The following is a 20,224-nucleotide window of genomic DNA, read 5'->3' on the forward strand; positions in this document are numbered from 1 at the left end:
ATTGTTTATATTTATTTTTTTTTGCTATCACGTGCGGGTGATAGTCAGTCTAATATTATTTATTGTTTGCGTTGCTTGACTATTAGTCAAAATTTCTATTGTAAAGTGAATATTAATTTTTTTATTATTATTGTTTATTATTCATATACCGATGAAAATCATGAATTAAATTATATCGGGTAAATGGCTACCAACCCGGGATTTATTTAAATTTGATTATTTATTTATTGCAACTATCTCTTTCTTGCTATCCTCTTCCAATACCTGACAACTGCTCTCTGTTTTATTTTATTTTATTATTTCATTTTCATTTCATTTTTCTTATTTATTGTAATTTCGTTATTTTGTTCGTGGGGTACACGAACTGGCGCCCAATTCGGATTTCTAACCCAGCCTGAGAGGAGCTGAGTGTCCAGTGGGATCGTGGGCATCTCCAAAGGACATTTTTGGTTTTGTTTTTCTGTTTTATTATTTTTAGTTTCAGTTTCACCATCGGTGGGCCATAACGCCTATTTGACACTAACCACACTCCGCCGTGGGTAGTGTGAAATAGTAGTGAACGTTATAATTTATTAATAATAAATTTAATCATTAGTTTGTTTTCTCTGTTTCAGTTTAATAATAAAAAGTTATTTTATTGTATTATTCATGATATTGTTTAAAAAAAATTAAAATTTGTTCAGTAATAATTTTTTTAAATGTTACTTTCAATTATGACTAACCAAAGCTGCAGTAGAGCTTGAGACGCTCGGCCGCGCACTGTATTGGGAACGCTCAGCGACTGGCGCGCGGTGATAAATAAATTCATATTGTTTGATCTAATCACGAGCACTGAAATTTTCTTTTGGGATCTTAAACTTTAATAATTAACGCATGTAACCCATGAAAAAAAGTTTCATTTTTTGAGGGAGAAGTCAATGAAATTTTCATTTGTTTACTTAAAAGTTAATTAACAATGGGATAATTAACAAATAATTTTATGCTATTAATATTTTTATAAAATATAGATATTCGACAATAAATCCTGGAAATTTTATTAATTTATTTTTAACGGTTGTTTTGGATTTTATTTTTTAATTAAAAGTACTCAAAATTTACATTGTAAAAAAAATTGTTGTTAAAATGAAAATTTTGAAAAATCGTTTGAGGGATTAATTTTTCATAGTGACTACATACGGAAAAAATACATCGACTTAATTTTCATGACCAAGTGGAAAATGGGGGGTCCACTTGACGTGATCTTGCTCAAAGCTAAAATTTACATACCTCACACGTAAATCGTTAACTGTAATGTAACTCACGCGAATTTCTCCAAGGAAATAAAAAAATTTTTTTTTTACATTAATTTTAAGTTTTAATAGCATATTTTTGATGCAAGATAAGCAAAATCAAATTTACATTAAAGTAAAATATTATCTTAAGGCAAAAATGGGTTTTTGTTTTTTTTTATATTACTCAAATTAATATATACATATACGTAAATGAATATACGTTATTTCATTTTCCTAGTTATATTGATTCTGCATACCTATTTTCATTTGATTTGATGCATCTGCAAACAATTTGTTCCAACGCGAAACCGTTCGTTTACTCACACTCTTTTCGTCACAAAATGGATTGAGTAAGCGATTGTTCATTCTTTTCTTACTTGCCATTGTAATTAACTATTGGAACTCCTTTTAAGTTTAATAAATAAGAAAAAAATAAAAAATAAATTATTTATTCACAAGAAACAATTAGTATGAACACTAAGCAATTTTCAAGCTACAAACGTAAATGCTGTGTCTCTTAATAGATTATACAAAAATTCAGCTATTGCGTTTGTTCTTATGGTTAGGATTGTCAAAAAATTTCTTCATAGTATATACTAATTTCTCAAGTAGGTTTTAAAAATGCTATTCGTTCAAAAGTTTATGTATACGTTTATGTATATGTAATATAACGCGGATTGTGGCATCGATAGCGGTTATATACTAAAGAGATCTTAATAAAAAGCGTTACACTTATCCAATGAATGCTTATATCAGTTAAATGCAAAGACGAATAAAATTAGTCAAATAGTAACTCATTTTTGAGCAAAAAGACATTATAGCTGATAGTATCAATTTTAATTTACTGGTCTTGTACTATTTATTAAATGATTATTATTATTATTAGTTTCATTAGGATTTTATAAAAAATTTAAGTTGTTTTAGTGACAATTTTACGTCAATTCCGGCTACTGAATTGTATTTTATTATAAATGTGAATGTATATTTATAGAACGTTATAAGTAAAAGTAGACTAATAACTACACAGTTCATAAAACATACCTGCTTAAAGAAAATGATAAATTCTCATAGCTGTATGTGTAAGACATATACTTGACTACATCACTTTTTCATAGCAGTCATTCATTCTCATAAAATCTCTATGACAATTTATGACACTATCGAATTTTTTAAGATTTTCGAAGCAGGGATGAAGAATCAAATTACGGAAAAAATTTTTAGCTGGCGATAATTGACCTTAACCACATATAAAAAAAAATCATACTCGATTATAGCGAAAAATAAGTTATCGTATCTTTTAAAAGAAGTTAATGATAATTTACTTTCATTAACTAAATTTTTGATACAATGTTGAGTATTATTCATCAGTGCTTATGGACGTTCAATGGAATGAGTTATTATTTAAAAATCCAAAACACTTCTTCCAGCATACATACTAACATTTCATAAATTTTATTTTAAAAAATTGCTTTGAACTGAAATTATCTAAGATAAAGCACAGGGAAACATCATGCTATGCTTACTGAAACAAACGCTATAGTAAAGTATTTTTAGAAAAAGAAAACTTTTTGAGGAATGACATAATTAGTGGTAAATCGATTAAAATATGATGCACGCTCATTTTTTGTTAAGATTGAAGTGATCGAAAAAATAAAGAAAAAAAAGTGTACGACCATTAATTAAACACACCCGAGATTGACTCTTTGCATTATATACCAGTAGTTTTGCCGAAATCTATTGTAAATTATAAACTCAAATGAAAATAATTACAGTAATTGTTTAATGCTTCATCGGGTATTAAAATATTTGTTACATAAAAAGTCATTGACGAAAAATATCACCAGAAATTTATCAGGTCAATAAAGTATTTATACTTAATGGCAGCAGTTTAATTTTATTCGTACAGCCTTTAAGTAAAACATAAATACCACAAATCAGATTTATAAATTTGAATAAAATAATGAATTACCTTATTTACTGCTGATAATCTTTTATTCAAAATATCGAGTGTATTGTCTGGAGCCGTCAATTCTTTTTTATAACTCGTTTTTTCGTCCTCTGATGGTTCAGATAGCAATATTCTTGACGGTACTTTAACTCTTCGACCACTATTAATAATATTGTGAAGCTCGTCGATTGATTCTAAAATCGATAGAACATTATGACTATTTTTTTATCAATAATTGTTACTAGAATTCATATCCAATTACACACAAATTAACTTGTAATAAAAAATACTTGTAGTGAGAAACCGTAAAATACTTATAGCAAAAAACCGTATAGAAAAATATATACTAGGGCGTTTCAAAATTAACATTTTTTGTTTTTTTTTATAATTATATATATATATATAAATATAAATTCAAATACAATTAAAATTGAAGAATTAAATGTGTTAGGTTTTTTTCATCTTATGTATTATTTATAACTATTTTTTTTTTTTTTCGTTAAGTAAAGAATAATTGTAGACATATAGTACTGTCGCTAAATATTTAATATCAGTTAATCCTTGAGCACCCGCGCTTTGAGTCTTTTTCTCACACTTGACTTAAAATATTTTTTTCTAAGTAATTTCAAATGGAATGACCAGGTGAAATTTTTTTTATCTTCATAAAATTTTATGCATTTTATGATTTTGAAATTTAAAAATTATTTCGAGTATAACAAATACTTTTAAAAGATTTAATTTAAAAAGCCATGAGACTTTTTCTCATCACGCGAGTAAAGTAAGGCGTAAAAATTAATACGGTTCGGCTCACTTTGGACAGTTTCGAATCTTTTTGGCAATCACCGCCATTTTTTCAGCCGTTACATCTGTATTACATACAAAATTAAAAAAGAAAAAACAAGTACATTATAGAAAATTTAAAAATAAAAACAAGTGAAATATTCAAATATATTATAATTACGTCATTACTGGGAAAGTGCATAATATTTTTGTTTTATTTAACTTAAAATATACGATCCGCCGAAGTGTAAAACTTTTTTTCATCACGCGGGTAATGTTTTACGTTGCTGTAACGCGGGTGCTGAAGGGTTAATCAAAATATAATATGCAAGTTTGAGATATACGTTTTTTGATTTTCCAAACATTTGTTAAAATATCTCCTTAGAGTTATATTACTAAGTCACAAAATTAATTTTTCAGTACTCGCTTTAGAGCAACGTAAAACATACCGGCGCGACAAAAAAAAGTCTCACGCTTCGGCGCATCGTAAAATTAACGTTAAATAGTAAAATAATATTATGCACTTACTAAGGATGGAAACGGAATTCAAAAAATCGATTTTCGATTTTTCGATTAATCGTAATTTTTGTAATTATAAGAATCGATTAATCGTAATTTTTGTAATTATAAGAATCGATTAATCGTTGTTCACAATCGATTTAAATCGATTTTTTCGGTTATTCTATCATTCAAGCAAACTATTGCATACAATATGATAATTTACTTAAAAGACAAAGATTCAAAACTTATATTTATATTGTAACTTTTATTTCAACATATCCATACTTTTAAGCTATATCAACATACAAGAACAACAATTTAAAATATTCGAAAACAAACACTTAAACCTATTAGATCTAAATGATTTCTCCGTACTTATCGTTTATACTTGACATATTTGTTGATTTGGTGTTTGTTATGAATCACAGGAACTTATTTGGAAATTTAAATTGCAAACAGCGGTAAAAAAGACTATTAGTACTAAAAAATATGTAGTCATGAGAGAGTTATTAAAAAAATGTAAGCAGTTATGTGTTACTAGCGATAAGTTATTAGGCATAATCACACACAGAGAATTTTACGGTATTTTTTGCATCAAAAATTTATAGAAAAATTACTATAGTCATAGTAACATGAGGACATTTTGATCATAGTAACAAATGATACTGTAGAAATTTTTAAAATACATCGAACAGAATTTACAAGGTGCATTGTAATTTTGAAAAAGCAACAGACAAAATTTATACCAACTGCATACTAAATATTCTGATTTAGCCTGGTAAATTTTACTATGCAGTTGGTATGAATTTTACTTGTTGCTTTGTCAAAATTACAATGCACCTTGTGAATTCTGTTCGATGTATTTCAAAAATTTCTACAGTATTGGTAATTTGTACAATAATTCCATACTGTCCTCATGTTACTATGACTATAGTAATTTGTGTATAAATTTTTGATGCAAAAAATACTGTAAAATTCTCTGCGTGAACAGATCTCGTCTTTATATTTTCCATTTGCATGAAAATAGCATCTGCGGACTTTGGTGCGCTGCTGTTGCGACGTCAACCGTACTAAAGTCGGAAGCTTGAAGTCGATTATCAATCGATTTCGATGACGATAGTTCGATTGTAAAAAATCGATTATTTTGAGTGAAAAATCGATTTTCGATTAAAATCGAAGTCGACTCTACCATCCCTAGCACTTACCCAGTCAAGCCACAATTGTATTTTATTTGAATTTCGCTTGTTTTAATTTTTAAATTCTTTATAATGTACTTGATTTCATTTTAAAATTTTGTTAATAATGACAGATGTAATGGCTGAAAAAAATGGCGGCGAATGAGAAAAAGTCTCATGGCTTTTTAAAATAAATATTTTTAAAGTATTTTTTTAGGTTGAAATAATTTTTAAATTTCATAATCGTAAAAAAGGATAAAATGTTATGGAGATAAAAAAAATTTCACTAAGTCATTCAATTTGAAATTACTTATAAAAAAATATTTGAAGTCAAATGTGAGAAAAAAATCCCATAGCGCGGGTGCTGAAGGATTAAACTATCTCAATATTTTTGTGTGTAACAATTAAAAAAAAAAAACATATATATATATATATATATATTACTAAAATTGTAAACTACATATAATTATTTTAGTCCGTGCTCATAGAAAAGAAATATTGTCATAATTAATTAAAAAATTATTCAATTTTCTTATAAATGTATTGTTAGTTTTTGTTAGTTATTTTTCAATCAAAATTTAATCGATTATTAAAATTGATTGATTGACATACTTTCATTGAGAAAAAAAAATCAAATTTTAAATTATGTAAATAATAAATCTAAAAATCAGAACTTTGAGACTAAATTGTCTTTCATTACCAGAAGAAAAAAATTAAATATGCTGCAAGTAAGCAGGCGTCCGAAAATAATTATGCATGAATTAGTTAAATCAAACAATTATTTCAGTATACGCACATAATTATTAAAACTACTTTATATATATTCCAAAAAATTCATTCTCGTTAGGCTTTATTTTGTTGACAAAAAAAAAAATTGTTTACTGCGTCCATTATTATAAATAAAAATTTGATTTTTTTAAATACATATATTTTTTTAAACAAACAAAATCATTAAGAAGTACTATATATCTATGACATCGCGCAAAATGATTGCTGATAAAAAATTAAATTGAATAAAACGTGTCTTTGAAATCAATGTAAGGTTCAGAAAAATAGAAATAAATTCTTTAATAACAAGAAATTCGAATCAAAATGTCCAAAGTTTATTGTTGTAAAATTTTTACTGCCAGAATTCCTTGCGTAAAAGATTTCATAAAATATGATAAAGTCTTATTGGAATTAATTGATATCTATGATATGTTAAAAAAATTGCATAAAATCTGATAGATTGTCATGAATTCTCATAAAGATTTCGTGAGAATGAACGAATTTTATGAGAAAGTGCTATACATAAGCATCAGTCTTGATACATACTTTTATCAGAATCTATCGTTTTTTTTTCAGCAGGGTAAGATCAGATTTACATGAACCTAATAAAAAAAAAAAAAAAAACGAAAATTTTTGAGCGAAAAGGAAAAAAAGATAAATCCTCATAGCTGCATAAGCACGGCACTTCCTACAACTTATTTATTCTCATAGAATCCTATGAGAATTAATGAGAATATATAGGATTTTATGAGGTGTTTGAAGTATGGCGAGGAGGGCTCTTACGAATTCTATCAAAACCTGTTAATTTTTTATAAGAAAGACACAATCCTTTCTCTCATCAAAAAGTTATAATTAATTTTTTATACAACGAATGTGATTTTCAAAAATACTAATCTTATTTTATCAATGTTGAATTTCGGAATCAAAATTAATTTTAAATACATTAATTTAATTTTAAAAATCACTTCAAATTAAACATTCCATAAGCGTGAAATACTATTTATTTTGATGTTAAAATTATATTTTCATAAAAAGTACAATGTTTAATATATGTAATATAATATATCATACAGAGAATTTATATTGTTTTTAAAAAAAGGTAAAAAAGTTAAATAATTTTAAGAAAATAAGTAATTAGTCTACGGCGGCTCAATGACAAGTCTCTAGCGTAAGGGCGTTTTTTTTAACCCAATTGTTGTAAATAAAGTAAAATTACTTTTGGTCCTCAACATATAAAATAAGAATTAACATTCACATACTTTAACCCGACGTCAGAAAGAACAATAGAAATCACACAATAACGCAAGAAAAAATACAAACTGATTTAAAAAAATATACCTGAAATTTAATTATTAATAACAAAATCAACTTACCATGCGTTGCAATTACTAAGCAATTGTGATATTCTCCCTTGATTTTGACTCTGAAGATCTTATTTGGACGATTTTCTTTATAATATTTAATTTGATTAATATCAACGGTTGTAAATTTGTCACTACTGATTAATTTAACGTACGCGTACATCAAAGAAAAAAAAAAGTAATTCACCAAGTCACGAAATTTTTATTTATTATAATTAAATATAATAATTAATCCGATTGATAATATGTTAAATAATAACTCGCACAAAAGTTTCACGACGCGTATCACGAAGAACACTCTTGAGGAATGAGGGCTGCTTGGTATTTGTATTGGCAACTCGAGATCACGACTGAACTAAAGAGCGGGAAGCACGATGATTGGTTGTGTAGCAAACTAAAGATACGGTGTATCCCTTCTATATATCTATACATCTGAGTATCGAGTATAGTATATCGACAACCTATACTAACTTAACTGTTGTTGTATTATGTATATAATATACGTATGTGCTCACAGACACGTAAATTTGTGCATCTTTTGATTTTAGGACAGCGCTGCTGCTCTGCTTGTGTAGAGTATAGTTAAAATATATGTATAGCTATATATATATATATATATATATATATATATATTGTAACGAATGTGAAACTGATCTTTTAAATATTTGAATAGCTAGAAAACAAATGCCTTCTTCTCTTGTTTTATAGATGCGCGATTAAAGTCAGTCGTATATTGACAGTTTAACAGCAAACATTGTATCTCAATAAACTATATATTGCTCTTGCTTTCTTTTACTGCTGTTAATTGTGGTGTTATTATTTCTAATATAAGTGTGTTATCATTGTAGTGTATAAGTGATATTAATTTAAGATACCAACCACTACAATTTGGTGTCAGAAGTGCGTGAGTGAGTGAAGTGACATATTTTAAAAAAAAAATATTGATAATTATGCCGCGACAAACAAGACGAACAATTTCCGATGATGTCTCGGATATCATCGAGGACGCTCGGGACAATAAATTGCGGAGCGAGCTTGACAACAAGCTGGAAGATTTCCGCGAGCAAATTACGTGTTATTTAGAGAAGAAAAGTGAGGAAGTAGTCTAGTCAACAAGTTCAAAAAGACGAAAAATAGAGATAAAGCTCTTAAAAATATGAGCGATAGCTCATTCGATTCGGAATGACGTCTAGAAAAATGTATCTCGAGGGTTTATTAGCACATAAAAAATTGCGATTGTTATTAACAAATAAAGAGAAAAAAAAAATGTCATTTGGTTTTTTGTTAATAACTTAAAAACTATAACCATTTTTGAAATTTTGAAAAAAGATCCTTAAAGAGGAGGAAATTTCCAATAAAAAAGTCCCAACTCCCCGAACTCTACCTCTATTATTTATAATTTTAATTTAACGCCGAAAATAGGGCTTCGCGCGGCCGTCACGGCTTGGGCGCACTGCCGCTAAAGAGAGCGTACCACATAAAATAATTTTTTTATAGTAACAAATATAAATTTAAAAATTTAGATAAATTATGGTATCATCTAGACACTTGAAAGAATAAATCCCCGTTGGAAAAAAGTTATTTAGTCAATTTTTCAAAAAGTTGTATTTTTGTTAACTAACTAATTTTTTTCTAATCTCCGTTTTTATAAATAACGACATAAAAGTTTAAATAATACACCTATAAATTTTTGGCTTCGTGGAGCCCTTCTGATATATATATTCAACAAGATCATGCCATAAAAATTTATGAAAGTTTATTATATTGTTTATAATATTTTTTTTAAGTTAACAAAAAATGAAAAATCCAAAAAATGTTGTTAAAAAATTTTTTTTCGACAAATTTTATGTTATTGCTGTTTTCGCATCTAACAACAGCATTAAATTACGGTCGAAAAAAATTTTTAACATTATTTGTTAAGATATTTTTTATAAACAAATAGACAAGTTTAATATTTTTAAAAAATTTTTTTTTACCATTTCATTGTCTTGGCAAAATAACGATTTTTAAAACAAAAATTTTTTCGTAAATAACTTTTTTAATTGTTTACAATTGTTTTTTTTACATTTCGATTGTTTAAATAATTAGTTAAGAAATTATTTTTTCTTTAAAAATCATAATTGGTGTTTCTTTATAAGTTAACAAAAAAAAAAATTTTTTTATAAATAATTTCATCGTTTGTTAACTTAACAATTTGTTATAAACAAATTCCATAAACTGTTATATTTTTTTTGTTGAGCAAAAAAAAAAAATAAAAACAGATATATGTATGACAGTAATAAAAAAAATTTTTTTCTATTTTTTAAAACACTTTTAATATTATACGAGACCAATGTTGAATCGCCCTCTTGATTTGTCAACTAACAAATTGATATAACTTATAAACTATGAGAGATACGATAATGAACATTCAAGTGGTTTTTATAAAGGATTAATTTATCTTTTAAATAAGCGAATGACCAAGTTTCTAACTATTGTTTATCAGCCATTATATGCATTTGTTTATAAAAATTTGAGATTTTTTTTACTTTTTCGTATCTTTTATGACTTTTAACTTGTTAAATAATGAAATTACAGCATTGAACCTCAAAACAATTTTAGTTATTGATAAAATATCTACCAATAAACCTTTACATCATATCTGTATCTCATATAGTTAAAATTATATACGTGTTTTATTAATATTTATCGAACTTGTTTTCTTTTATACATAATTTTTTGTTTCTTTATTGCATCACTTACCAATATTTTTAGTTTCTATATATTATATTAAGTTATTATAGCTTCTAATTCGAGCTACTTCTATCGTTTATCTCGAAGATAACTCAATAATTTCATCAAAGAAACTATTTTTTTTAAGATAAACAATAGAAGTAGCTCGAATTAGAAGCTATAATAACTTAATATAATATATAGAAACTAAAAATATTGGTAAGTGATGCAATAAAGAAACAAAAAATTATGTATAAAAGAAAACAAGTTCGATAAATATTAATAAAACACGTATATAATTTTAACTATATGAGATACAGATATGATGTAAAGGTTTATTGGTAGATATTTTATCAATAACTAAAATTGTTTTGAGGTTCAATGCTGTAATTTCATTATTTAACAAGTTAAAAGTCATAAAAGATACGAAAAAGTAAAAAAAATCTCAAATTTTTATAAACAAATGCATATAATGGCTGATAAACAATAGTTAGAAACTTGGTCATTCGCTTATTTAAAAGATAAATTAATCCTTTATAAAAACCACTTGAATGTTCATTATCGTATCTCTCATAGTTTATAAGTTATATCAATTTGTTAGTTGACAAATCAAGAGGGCGATTCAACATTGGTCTCGTATAATATTAAAAGTGTTTTAAAAAATAGAAAAAAATTTTTTTTATTACTGTCATACATATATCTGTTTTTATTTTTTTTTTTTGCTCAACAAAAAAAATATAACAGTTTATGGAATTTGTTTATAACAAATTGTTAAGTTAACAAACGATGAAATTATTTATAAAAAAATTTTTTTTTTTGTTAACTTATAAAGAAACACCAATTATGATTTTTAAAGAAAAAATAATTTCTTAACTAATTATTTAAACAATCGAAATGTAAAAAAAACGATTGTAAACAATTAAAAAAGTTATTTACGAAAAAATTTTTGTTTTAAAAATCATTATTTTGCCAAGACAATGAAATGGTAAAAAAAATTTTTTTAAAAATATTAAACTTGTCTATTTGTTTATAAAAAATATCTTAACAAATAATGTTAAAAATTTTTTTCGACCGTAATTTAATGCTGTTGTTAGATGCGAAAACAGCAATAACATAAAATTTGTCGAAAAAAAATTTTTTAACAACATTTTTTGGATTTTTCATTTTTTGTTAACTTAAAAAAAATATTATAAACAATATAATAAACTTTAATAAATTTTTATGGCATGATCTTGTTGAATATATATATCAGAAGGGCTCCACGAAGCCAAAAATTTATAGGTGTATTATTTAAACTTTTATGTCGTTATTTATAAAAACGGAGATTAGAAAAAAATTAGTTAGTTAACAAAAGTACAACTTTTTGAAAAATTGACTAAATAACTTTTTTCCAACGGGGATTTATTCTTTCAAGTGTCTAGATGATACCATAATTTATTTAAATTTTTAAATTTATATTTGTTACTATAAAAAAATTATTTTATGTGGTACGCTCTCTTTAGCGGCAGTGCGCCCAAGCCGTAACGGCCGCGCGAAGCCCTATTTTCGGCGTTAAATTAAAATTATAAATAATAGAGGTAGAGTTCGGGGAGTCGGGACTTTTTTATTGGAAATTTCCTCCTCTTTAAGGATCTTTTTTCAAAATTTCAAAAATGGTTATAGTTTTTAAGTTATTAACAAAAAACCAAATGACATTTTTTTTTTCTCTTAATTTGTTAATAACAATCGCAATTTTTTATGTGCTAATAAACCCTCGAGATACATTTTTCTAGACGTCATTCCGAATCGAATGAGCTATCGCTCATATTTTTAAGAGCTTTATCTCTATTTTTCGTCTTTTTGAACTTGTTGACTAGACTAAAGATAAAAAGAAGAGAGAGGAAGATGAGAAGAGGTTCGACAGCCTGGAATCCAAATTCTCCAGGATGGAAGGATTTCTAAGCAGGATCGCGGATAAATTAGAAGATACATCAAAAGGAAACAAATCCGGTGATGTACCCCTTACTAATAATCATAATAATAATAATAATAGTCGCGACTCAACATTCGATGCGGTTCCTCCTCGGAACATTAATGTTGAGGCAGAGGTCCATGCCGACGCGGAAATAAATAAAAATTTAGAAAATAAATCAGGCGAAAAATTTGATAAAAATAAACCGAAAATAATCGCGACATCAAACCCATCATTTGTTTTTAAACCGATTGACTCAATTAAACCAAACACATTTGATGCTTCTGTATCTGCTGATAGATATCTAAAACATTTTGAAATCGTTTCAAATCACAACGGTTGGACAGAACAAATTAAAGCGTCATACTTAGGAGCTTCATTGAGAGGAAAAGCTCAAACAATTTTAGACAAATTATCGTCAGATGAATTAAATAATTACGACAAAATTAAAGAAATCTTAATATCGCGATTCGGAGAAAGAAAATTTTCTTATGTTTATTTAAATGAATTACAAAATAAAAAACAAAAATTTAACGAATCTCTTGACAGCTTTGCTGAAACAATAGACAAACTTTCTCGCCTCGCATATCCCGATTTAACAGATGATATGATTGAACGTCAATCTTCTCAACAATTTATCAGTGGGTTACTAGATAAAAAATTACGATATTCTTTGAGATCAGAAAAAATTTTTACGTTAAATAAAGCTTTAGAAAGAGCTTTAGAATTAGAATCAATTTCAAAATTAATTGACAGTGAGGAAAGAAATAAAATTCACCCAAATAATAATTTCAAACAATTAGATAATTATAAACCTAATCTTAAAAGAAAATTCGAATTTAATAATAATAATAATCCTAACTTTAACCGTACTCCCACTCCTACATGTTGGAACTGCGGAAAGACAGGTCATTTCAAATCAGATTGTAAAAATACCCAAAATCTTAATCAAAATTACCGACAAAATTTTCAACAAAATAAAAGACCAAGATATAACCAAAATAATAAAAATAACCAAAATCAGGGAAACTAAAAGGGGTTGATTCGACGGGGGACGAATCAACCTATTCTATTAAAAAAATAAAATTAGACAATTTGAATCCTGATTTTGATTTAATATTACATGGAACTATTAACAATATTCCTTGTAAAATGAATATTGATACCGCGGCTGATATTACCGTTGCTAATATTAATTTATTTAATAATCTAAAAAATAATAATTATAAACCTTATAAAATTTATACGGCATCTGGTAAAGAATTTCCATATAAATTTATTCATAAAAGTCAAATTAAAATTTCGAATTTCTCCATCGATTTAGATATTGTTTTTGCGGAAATTAAAGAGGATTGTTTACTGGGTAAAGATTTTCTAAAAAAATCAAAATTAATAAAAAATTTCAATAAACTTTTAAATAAAAAATTTAACAATAACAAAAAGATCTATGTAAATCAATTAAAAACCGAAACAAATTTATTATTACCAGAATTTTTAAACGAAGTTTACAATTCATCAATTAAAAATTTAAATGATTCACAAAAAGAAAAATTTAATAAATTTTTAATAAAATATCAAAGTATCTTTGCAAAAAATAAAAATGACATTGGCGTCTGTAATTATATTGAACATAATATTGACACAGGAAATGCTCAACCCATTAAACAATCACCTAGGCGTATTCCATTACATTACAGAAAAGAAGCTTTCGAATTATTAAAAGATATGAAAAGTCAGGGTGTTATTCAACCTAGTTCTAGTCCATGGGCATCTCCAGTCGTATTTAAAAAGAAAAAGGATGAAACCCTTAGATTTTGTGTAGATTATCGACAGTTAAATTCCGTGACAAAGAAAAAGGCTACTCCAATTACTAATCAATTAGAGATTATCGATTCTATAGTAGGTACGGTTTGGATTTCAGTCGTCGATTTTAAAAGCGGATATTGGCAGATCCGCATGAATGAAAAAGACAGGGAAAAGACAGCATTTTGCATAGGTGGTCAACTTTGGGAATTTTTAGTTCTTCCGTTCGGGTTATGTAATGCCCCAGCTACTTTCATTGAATTAATGAATATTGTTTTAGAAGGATTAATAGGAAAAATTTGTGAAGTTTATATTGATGACATCATCATTCGTAGTAAAACTTTCTCAGAGCACCTTGAACATTTAGAAATCATATTTGATAGACTTCTTCAAGCAGGCCTAAAAATCAATACTAAAAAATGTGTATTCTTTCAACACAAAGTTCCATTTTTAGGTCATGTAATTTCCGGAAATAAAATCGAATGCGACCCAAAGAAAGTTGAATCAATCACCAATTGGCCTATTCCGAAAAATAAAACCGATCTTCGAGGTTTCTTAGGACTCTGCTCGTATTATAGGAGATTTATAAAAAATTTTTCCCTAATCGCTAAGGATCTTCATAAATTAACCGAGGAGAAAATACAATTTATTTGGGATGATAAAGCTCATCAAGCCTTTGAAAACTTGAAGAAAGCTTTAAGTACTGCCCCTGTTCTAACACCTTCAGATCCGAATCTTCCTTTCATTCTGGATACTGACGCTTCCTATTTCCAATTAGGTGCAGTTTTGTCTCAAGTTCATCAAATTAAAACTCCTGATGGTAAAGAACAAAAAGTTGAAAAAGTAGTAGCTTATTATAACAAAATATTAAACAAAGCGGAAAGAAACTATTGTGTAACTAGGAAAGAATTATTAGCTGTTGTAAAATCAATTGAACATTTTCGTCATTATTTGATAGGGGGAAAATTCATCATTAGAACAGATCATGTCGCACTAAAATGGTTATTATCTTTTAAAAACCCTGAAGGTCAAATGGCTCGTTGGTTAGAGGTTCTATTTCAATACGATTTTGAGATTATTCATCGCCCTGGTAAAAATCATCAAAATGCTGATGCATTATCTCGTCGTCCTTGTGATTGTAAAAAATGTCAAAAATTAAATTCAAAAATTTCAGAAGATTGTCTCTATATCCAACAAATAAATTTAGGTATTACAGATCCTATCAATTGGAGCAAACTCCAGAACGAAGATGAATCATTGAAAGTCGTCATTGATTTTAAGAAAAAAAATCTTGTACCAGATTGGCAGTCTATTTCTGATCTTAACTCCACCTTTAAAGTTTATCTACTCTATTGGGATTCTTTAGAGTTGAAAAACGATATACTTTATAAAAAGTGGGAATCCCCAAACCTCTCAAAAATTGTTTGGCAAATTATTGTTCCAAAAAGTAAAATTAACGATGTTCTTCATGAAGCACATAACTCTTCATCTGGTGGACATTTTGGAATCAATAAGACCCTTGACAAAATTCGTCAAAGATTCTATTGGGCAACTTGTAAACAGGACGTTGAGTTATGGTGTAAAAATTGTAAAATCTGTTTCTCGAAAAAAGGTCCTCATCGTAAAACTAAAGCAGAATATCAGATTTATAATGTAGGGTCACCATTTGAAAGAATTGCAATTGACATTCTCGGTCCAATTACCAAATCTTCTTCGGGAAATCGTTTTATTTTAGTCGTCACAGATTATTTCACTAGATGGCCAGAAGCGATTCCTCTTCCAAATCACCAAACATCCACAATTGTTGAAGCATTAGTTTGTCATATTATTTGTCGTCATGGTCTTCCTTTAGAAATTCATTCAGATCAAGGTAGAGAATTTGAATCTTTAATTTTTAAAGAATTAATGGAATACTTGGGAATAAAGAAAACTCGAACAACTCCTTTGCACCCTCAATCAAACGGTTTGGTAGAAAGATTGAATAGGACAATTCTTCAATACCTCTCAAAATTTATCTCGAAAAATCAAAAAGATTGGGATAAATGGTTACCACTTTTCCTCTTAGCTTATCGCTCTTCTAAACATGAAACTACAGAATTTTCTCCTGCAATGCTCATGATGGGACGTGAACTCAGAATTCCTTTAGATCTTCTTCGAGGTTCTCCAATAAACCTGGAGAATTCAGAGGAATCTGAGTCACTGTCTGATTTCGTGAGTCAATTGAAAGAGAAAATGAATTCTATTCACAATATTACAAGAAATAAATTTGAAATTAAATCAAACAAAGCGAAATCAAACTTTGATTTAAAAATCAATATGTTAACTTTTAAGGAAAAAGAATTAGTTTGGCTCTATTTCCCCCATAGAGTCAAGGGAAAATCTCCAAAACTTCAATGCGATTGGAAAGGTCCTTATGAAATTGAAAATAGGCTAAATAACGTAGTTTATAGAATCAGAAAAATCCCCAAAGGAAAATATAAAATTGTGCATGTAAACCGTCTTGCACCGTACTGTGATCAATAAGAAAAATAAAGAGAAGTCCGGCTGGGACCCTAAACGATCTCAGTATAGACGTTGTAAAGGGTTCCCGGGATTCTGTAGTCAATTAGTAAGTCTAGGATATCTTACAAACTGATAGAATTGAAGATGTCTGAACGACTACTAAAGACTGGTATAGTCCTTAGGAGAAGTCTGACAGTGGACCCTGAATAACCACACTATAGACGTTGTTGAAGAGTTCCCGAGATTCTGAAAGAAGTCTGGCTGAGGGCTCCGAACGATCTCGGTGGTAACGTTGTTCGAGGGATTCCCGGGATTCTATAAGGACTGGAATGTTCTAAGTTCGGTTATTAGCTGAGGGAAGTCCGTCTGAGGACCCTGAACGATTAGTCGTTGTAAGGGGTTCCCGGTATTCTTGGGCCTTTGATGAGAGACTGGATATTTCTTTTGGTTTAAGTGAGCTCAGCTCAAATCAAAAGTTTGAATTCTTAGGGCTTATCATTGGTCAACAGTATCCTGACTGGAGCTTTGGGATCCATCCGGAGTTGGCATAGTCAACATTTCTCTTAAGTAGTGCACGACTTCTGGGAGATAGGTGGATACCCTGGAGAGTTTCCGAGGAACTTTTAGGGGGAAAAATTGAAATTCGTTGCAACGTGTATTATTCAGTAATCATTGATGTGTTAGCTCGAGATAACATACCGGTATATGAGCTGAATGGACCGAGCGGTAGAACATTGAGCATTAAGACCGAAAAAGTAGCAAATTGATCACACTAAAAGTTTATAATGAACAACTGATAAATGATAGAATGTAATGATGAAATATGTTTGAATATGAAATTTAATAAAATGTTGGAGATACTCGTTTTGTTTTTTTCTATTATGTGCAGATAATATTTCCAATTTCATTGGGGAAGGAGAGAAGGAGTCCATTCCTAGTCCTTCAAGGAGGAGAGGAAGGAGTTCCTGTTCCCATCCCGTACCTGATCCCATTCCCATTGAAGGTCCATTCAATCAAGAGGAGGGTTACATTTTTAATTTATTTATTTTGATTCGTTAAATAGAAAATAGAGTCACGAACACTGATTAACTTCTTAGCAGAATATTTTATTTTTTTATTATTATTAATTCTTAGCTCAATTAAACTATAGACTATTTTTTTATTTTTTTTATTATCTTTGCGTTAGCCTACAGGGTTGTTTTTGGGCTATGGTGTTTTTTTCCCTGTAGGGTGATAGATAGGGTGTGTTGGGACCATAGCGGAATCGAACGAAGATTGTAAATAGTTTTAATTTCAATTAAGTTCGATTCTTCCAACACAAATTTTATCGGGACGATAATTTTATTGAGAAGGGGGTAGTGTAACGAATGTGAAACTGATCTTTTAAATATTTGAATAGCTAGAAAACAAATGCCTTCTTCTCTTGTTTTATAGATGCGCGATTAAAGTCAGTCGTATATTGACAGTTTAACAGCAAACATTGTATCTCAATAAACTATATATTGCTCTTGCTTTCTTTTACTGCTGTTAATTGTGGTGTTATTATTTCTAATATAAGTGTGTTATCATTGTAGTGTATAAGTGATATTAATTTAAGATACCAACCACTACAATATATATATATATATATATATGTATAAATCTAATTTTTAAACTTTTTGACATTATCGTCACTGATTGAATGAGCAATTAACACACAATAATTTTATTAAAATAAACAAGTTGTACGTATTAGAAAAACAATTTTTTATAAGCTGTAAATCAAATATATAATGTTATTGCTAAATAATTGATTAAAATATTTATAACAAGAATTTTTTTTCTCATAGTGTCTGATGAACTGAAAACAGAAGTATTTTTCTTATTTATTCTTACGAAAACTTGTTTTAAATTAAATACTCTTGTCTTAACTAGATTCTTTAATATTAAATTCACATCCATAAAGAAATAGAAAAAAATATGCTATAGAAGAATAATACTAATTATATTAATTTTGTAGAAATATTAAATAAACACTCATTAAATATCATTTGGAATGACAAGCATTAAATAGAACTGTAGATATTCCTTAAAAATATCATGAAATCCGACTGTTTTTTTTTTTATTCTGATAGATATTTCATGAAAATGAATGAGTTCTATGACAAGCGTTAATTCTCTTCTGATACAACTTATTGAATTTTATGCGGTTGTATAGGCGTTATTTAAAATATCATTTTCTTATAGATTCTGATAGGAATTGTCTGTAAGAATCTATCGGAAAATAGGAATTTTTCTGATAAGTGAATTCTTATGAGAATTGGCCTGATAAAATATTCATAAAATTTATAAGAATCCATCAGAAAATATCAAGAAAAATAAAAATTCAGAAAAATTAGTATTTTAAGAACATTATTATCTTTTTATAAAATCCCAGTAGCAGCGTAGCAGAACAGTACCACTCTGAAGAGGCTAGATGATCTCTAAAGTTGAACAGCATTGACTAAAGACAGTAGCAGGACAGGTAACCCAAAGACAAATAACTCTTTAATGGTTTTATTACATATTTAAAACCCTACGTCTGTTCCTTGTACGACCGATATGTCCTGAGTCATTGATTATTAAAATCAAAATGGATTTTTTTGCTTTGATTGATGATAACTCTGCGCCAAAATCGTCGTGGAGACTATGCAAGGGAAAAAAATTAAAGGGCATAAAATTGCCTAAAAGTCATAAAGTTACCCAGACAGCATTAAAGTCAGAATGACTGCTTTACGACGTATTTTTGAAGGAGTCTTCAAGAAGTCTTATAATGACTTCTTAAAGGTGTCATTTTTAAGAACTCTAAATTAAGAGTTCTTGAAGACTTCATAAATAAGACGTCAGTTTTGTGACGTCTAAATGTATTCTTTTTTTAACTTTTTTGAAGTCAAAATGAAGTCAAAATTAGGAACTCCTTAAGACGTCATGGTAAGTTCATTCTGAAGTCTTATTTGCGGAGTCAGAAAAAAGAACTCTTTGAGAACTTTTAAAGATGTCTTACTGAGTTCGCTAGGTGGCGCATTCGACATCTTGAGAACTTCTTAAAGACTTCTTTAACGTGTTTTTAAGACGTCCAAATCATAATAGGAACTCATTCAGAACTCATCAAGACGTCATTTTGCTATCTGGGTAGATTTTCAAAAAAAAATTTATTGAAGCCCATAGTCTTCTTTCAAGACAAGCAAAAATTTCGAAATTTTTTTTGCGGTGGTTTTCTGAGGATTATTCCGGAACCTTGCATGATAAAAAATTTAGAGGTCCAGATCTGAAAACTAAAAACTTGAAGCTACAATTTACTTTTCTTATTTTTGATGTACGACTATTTTCCTCCGAGTTACAGCATGTTGAAAATCGCTTCAAAATTTACAATTTTTTTTATATATAATTTCTGTGACCAGTATATAAACGTATTATATAGAATCCCATAAAAG

General features: G+C 28.1%; 1 protein-coding gene across 1 annotated transcript in view; it reads right to left on the bottom strand.

Annotated features, from left to right (window-relative positions):
* LOC130670101 (phosphatidylinositol 4-phosphate 5-kinase-like) overlaps positions 1-8,347 on the bottom strand; it is a 52,428-nt gene extending 44,081 nt beyond the window's left edge. Inside the window, exons 1-2 of the mRNA XM_057473302.1 lie at positions 7,817-8,347; positions 3,241-3,413 (exon numbers count right to left, since the gene is read on the bottom strand). Coding sequence (XP_057329285.1) covers positions 3,241-3,413; positions 7,817-7,967 — 324 coding nt within the window. The 5' untranslated portion in view covers positions 7,968-8,347. The remainder of the gene's footprint in view (positions 1-3,240; positions 3,414-7,816) is intronic.
* Between the last annotated feature and the right edge of the window lie 11,877 nt (positions 8,348-20,224).

Source organism: Microplitis mediator, chromosome 6 (genome assembly GCF_029852145.1).
Source record: "Microplitis mediator isolate UGA2020A chromosome 6, iyMicMedi2.1, whole genome shotgun sequence".
Taxonomy (NCBI): domain Eukaryota; kingdom Metazoa; phylum Arthropoda; class Insecta; order Hymenoptera; family Braconidae; genus Microplitis; species Microplitis mediator.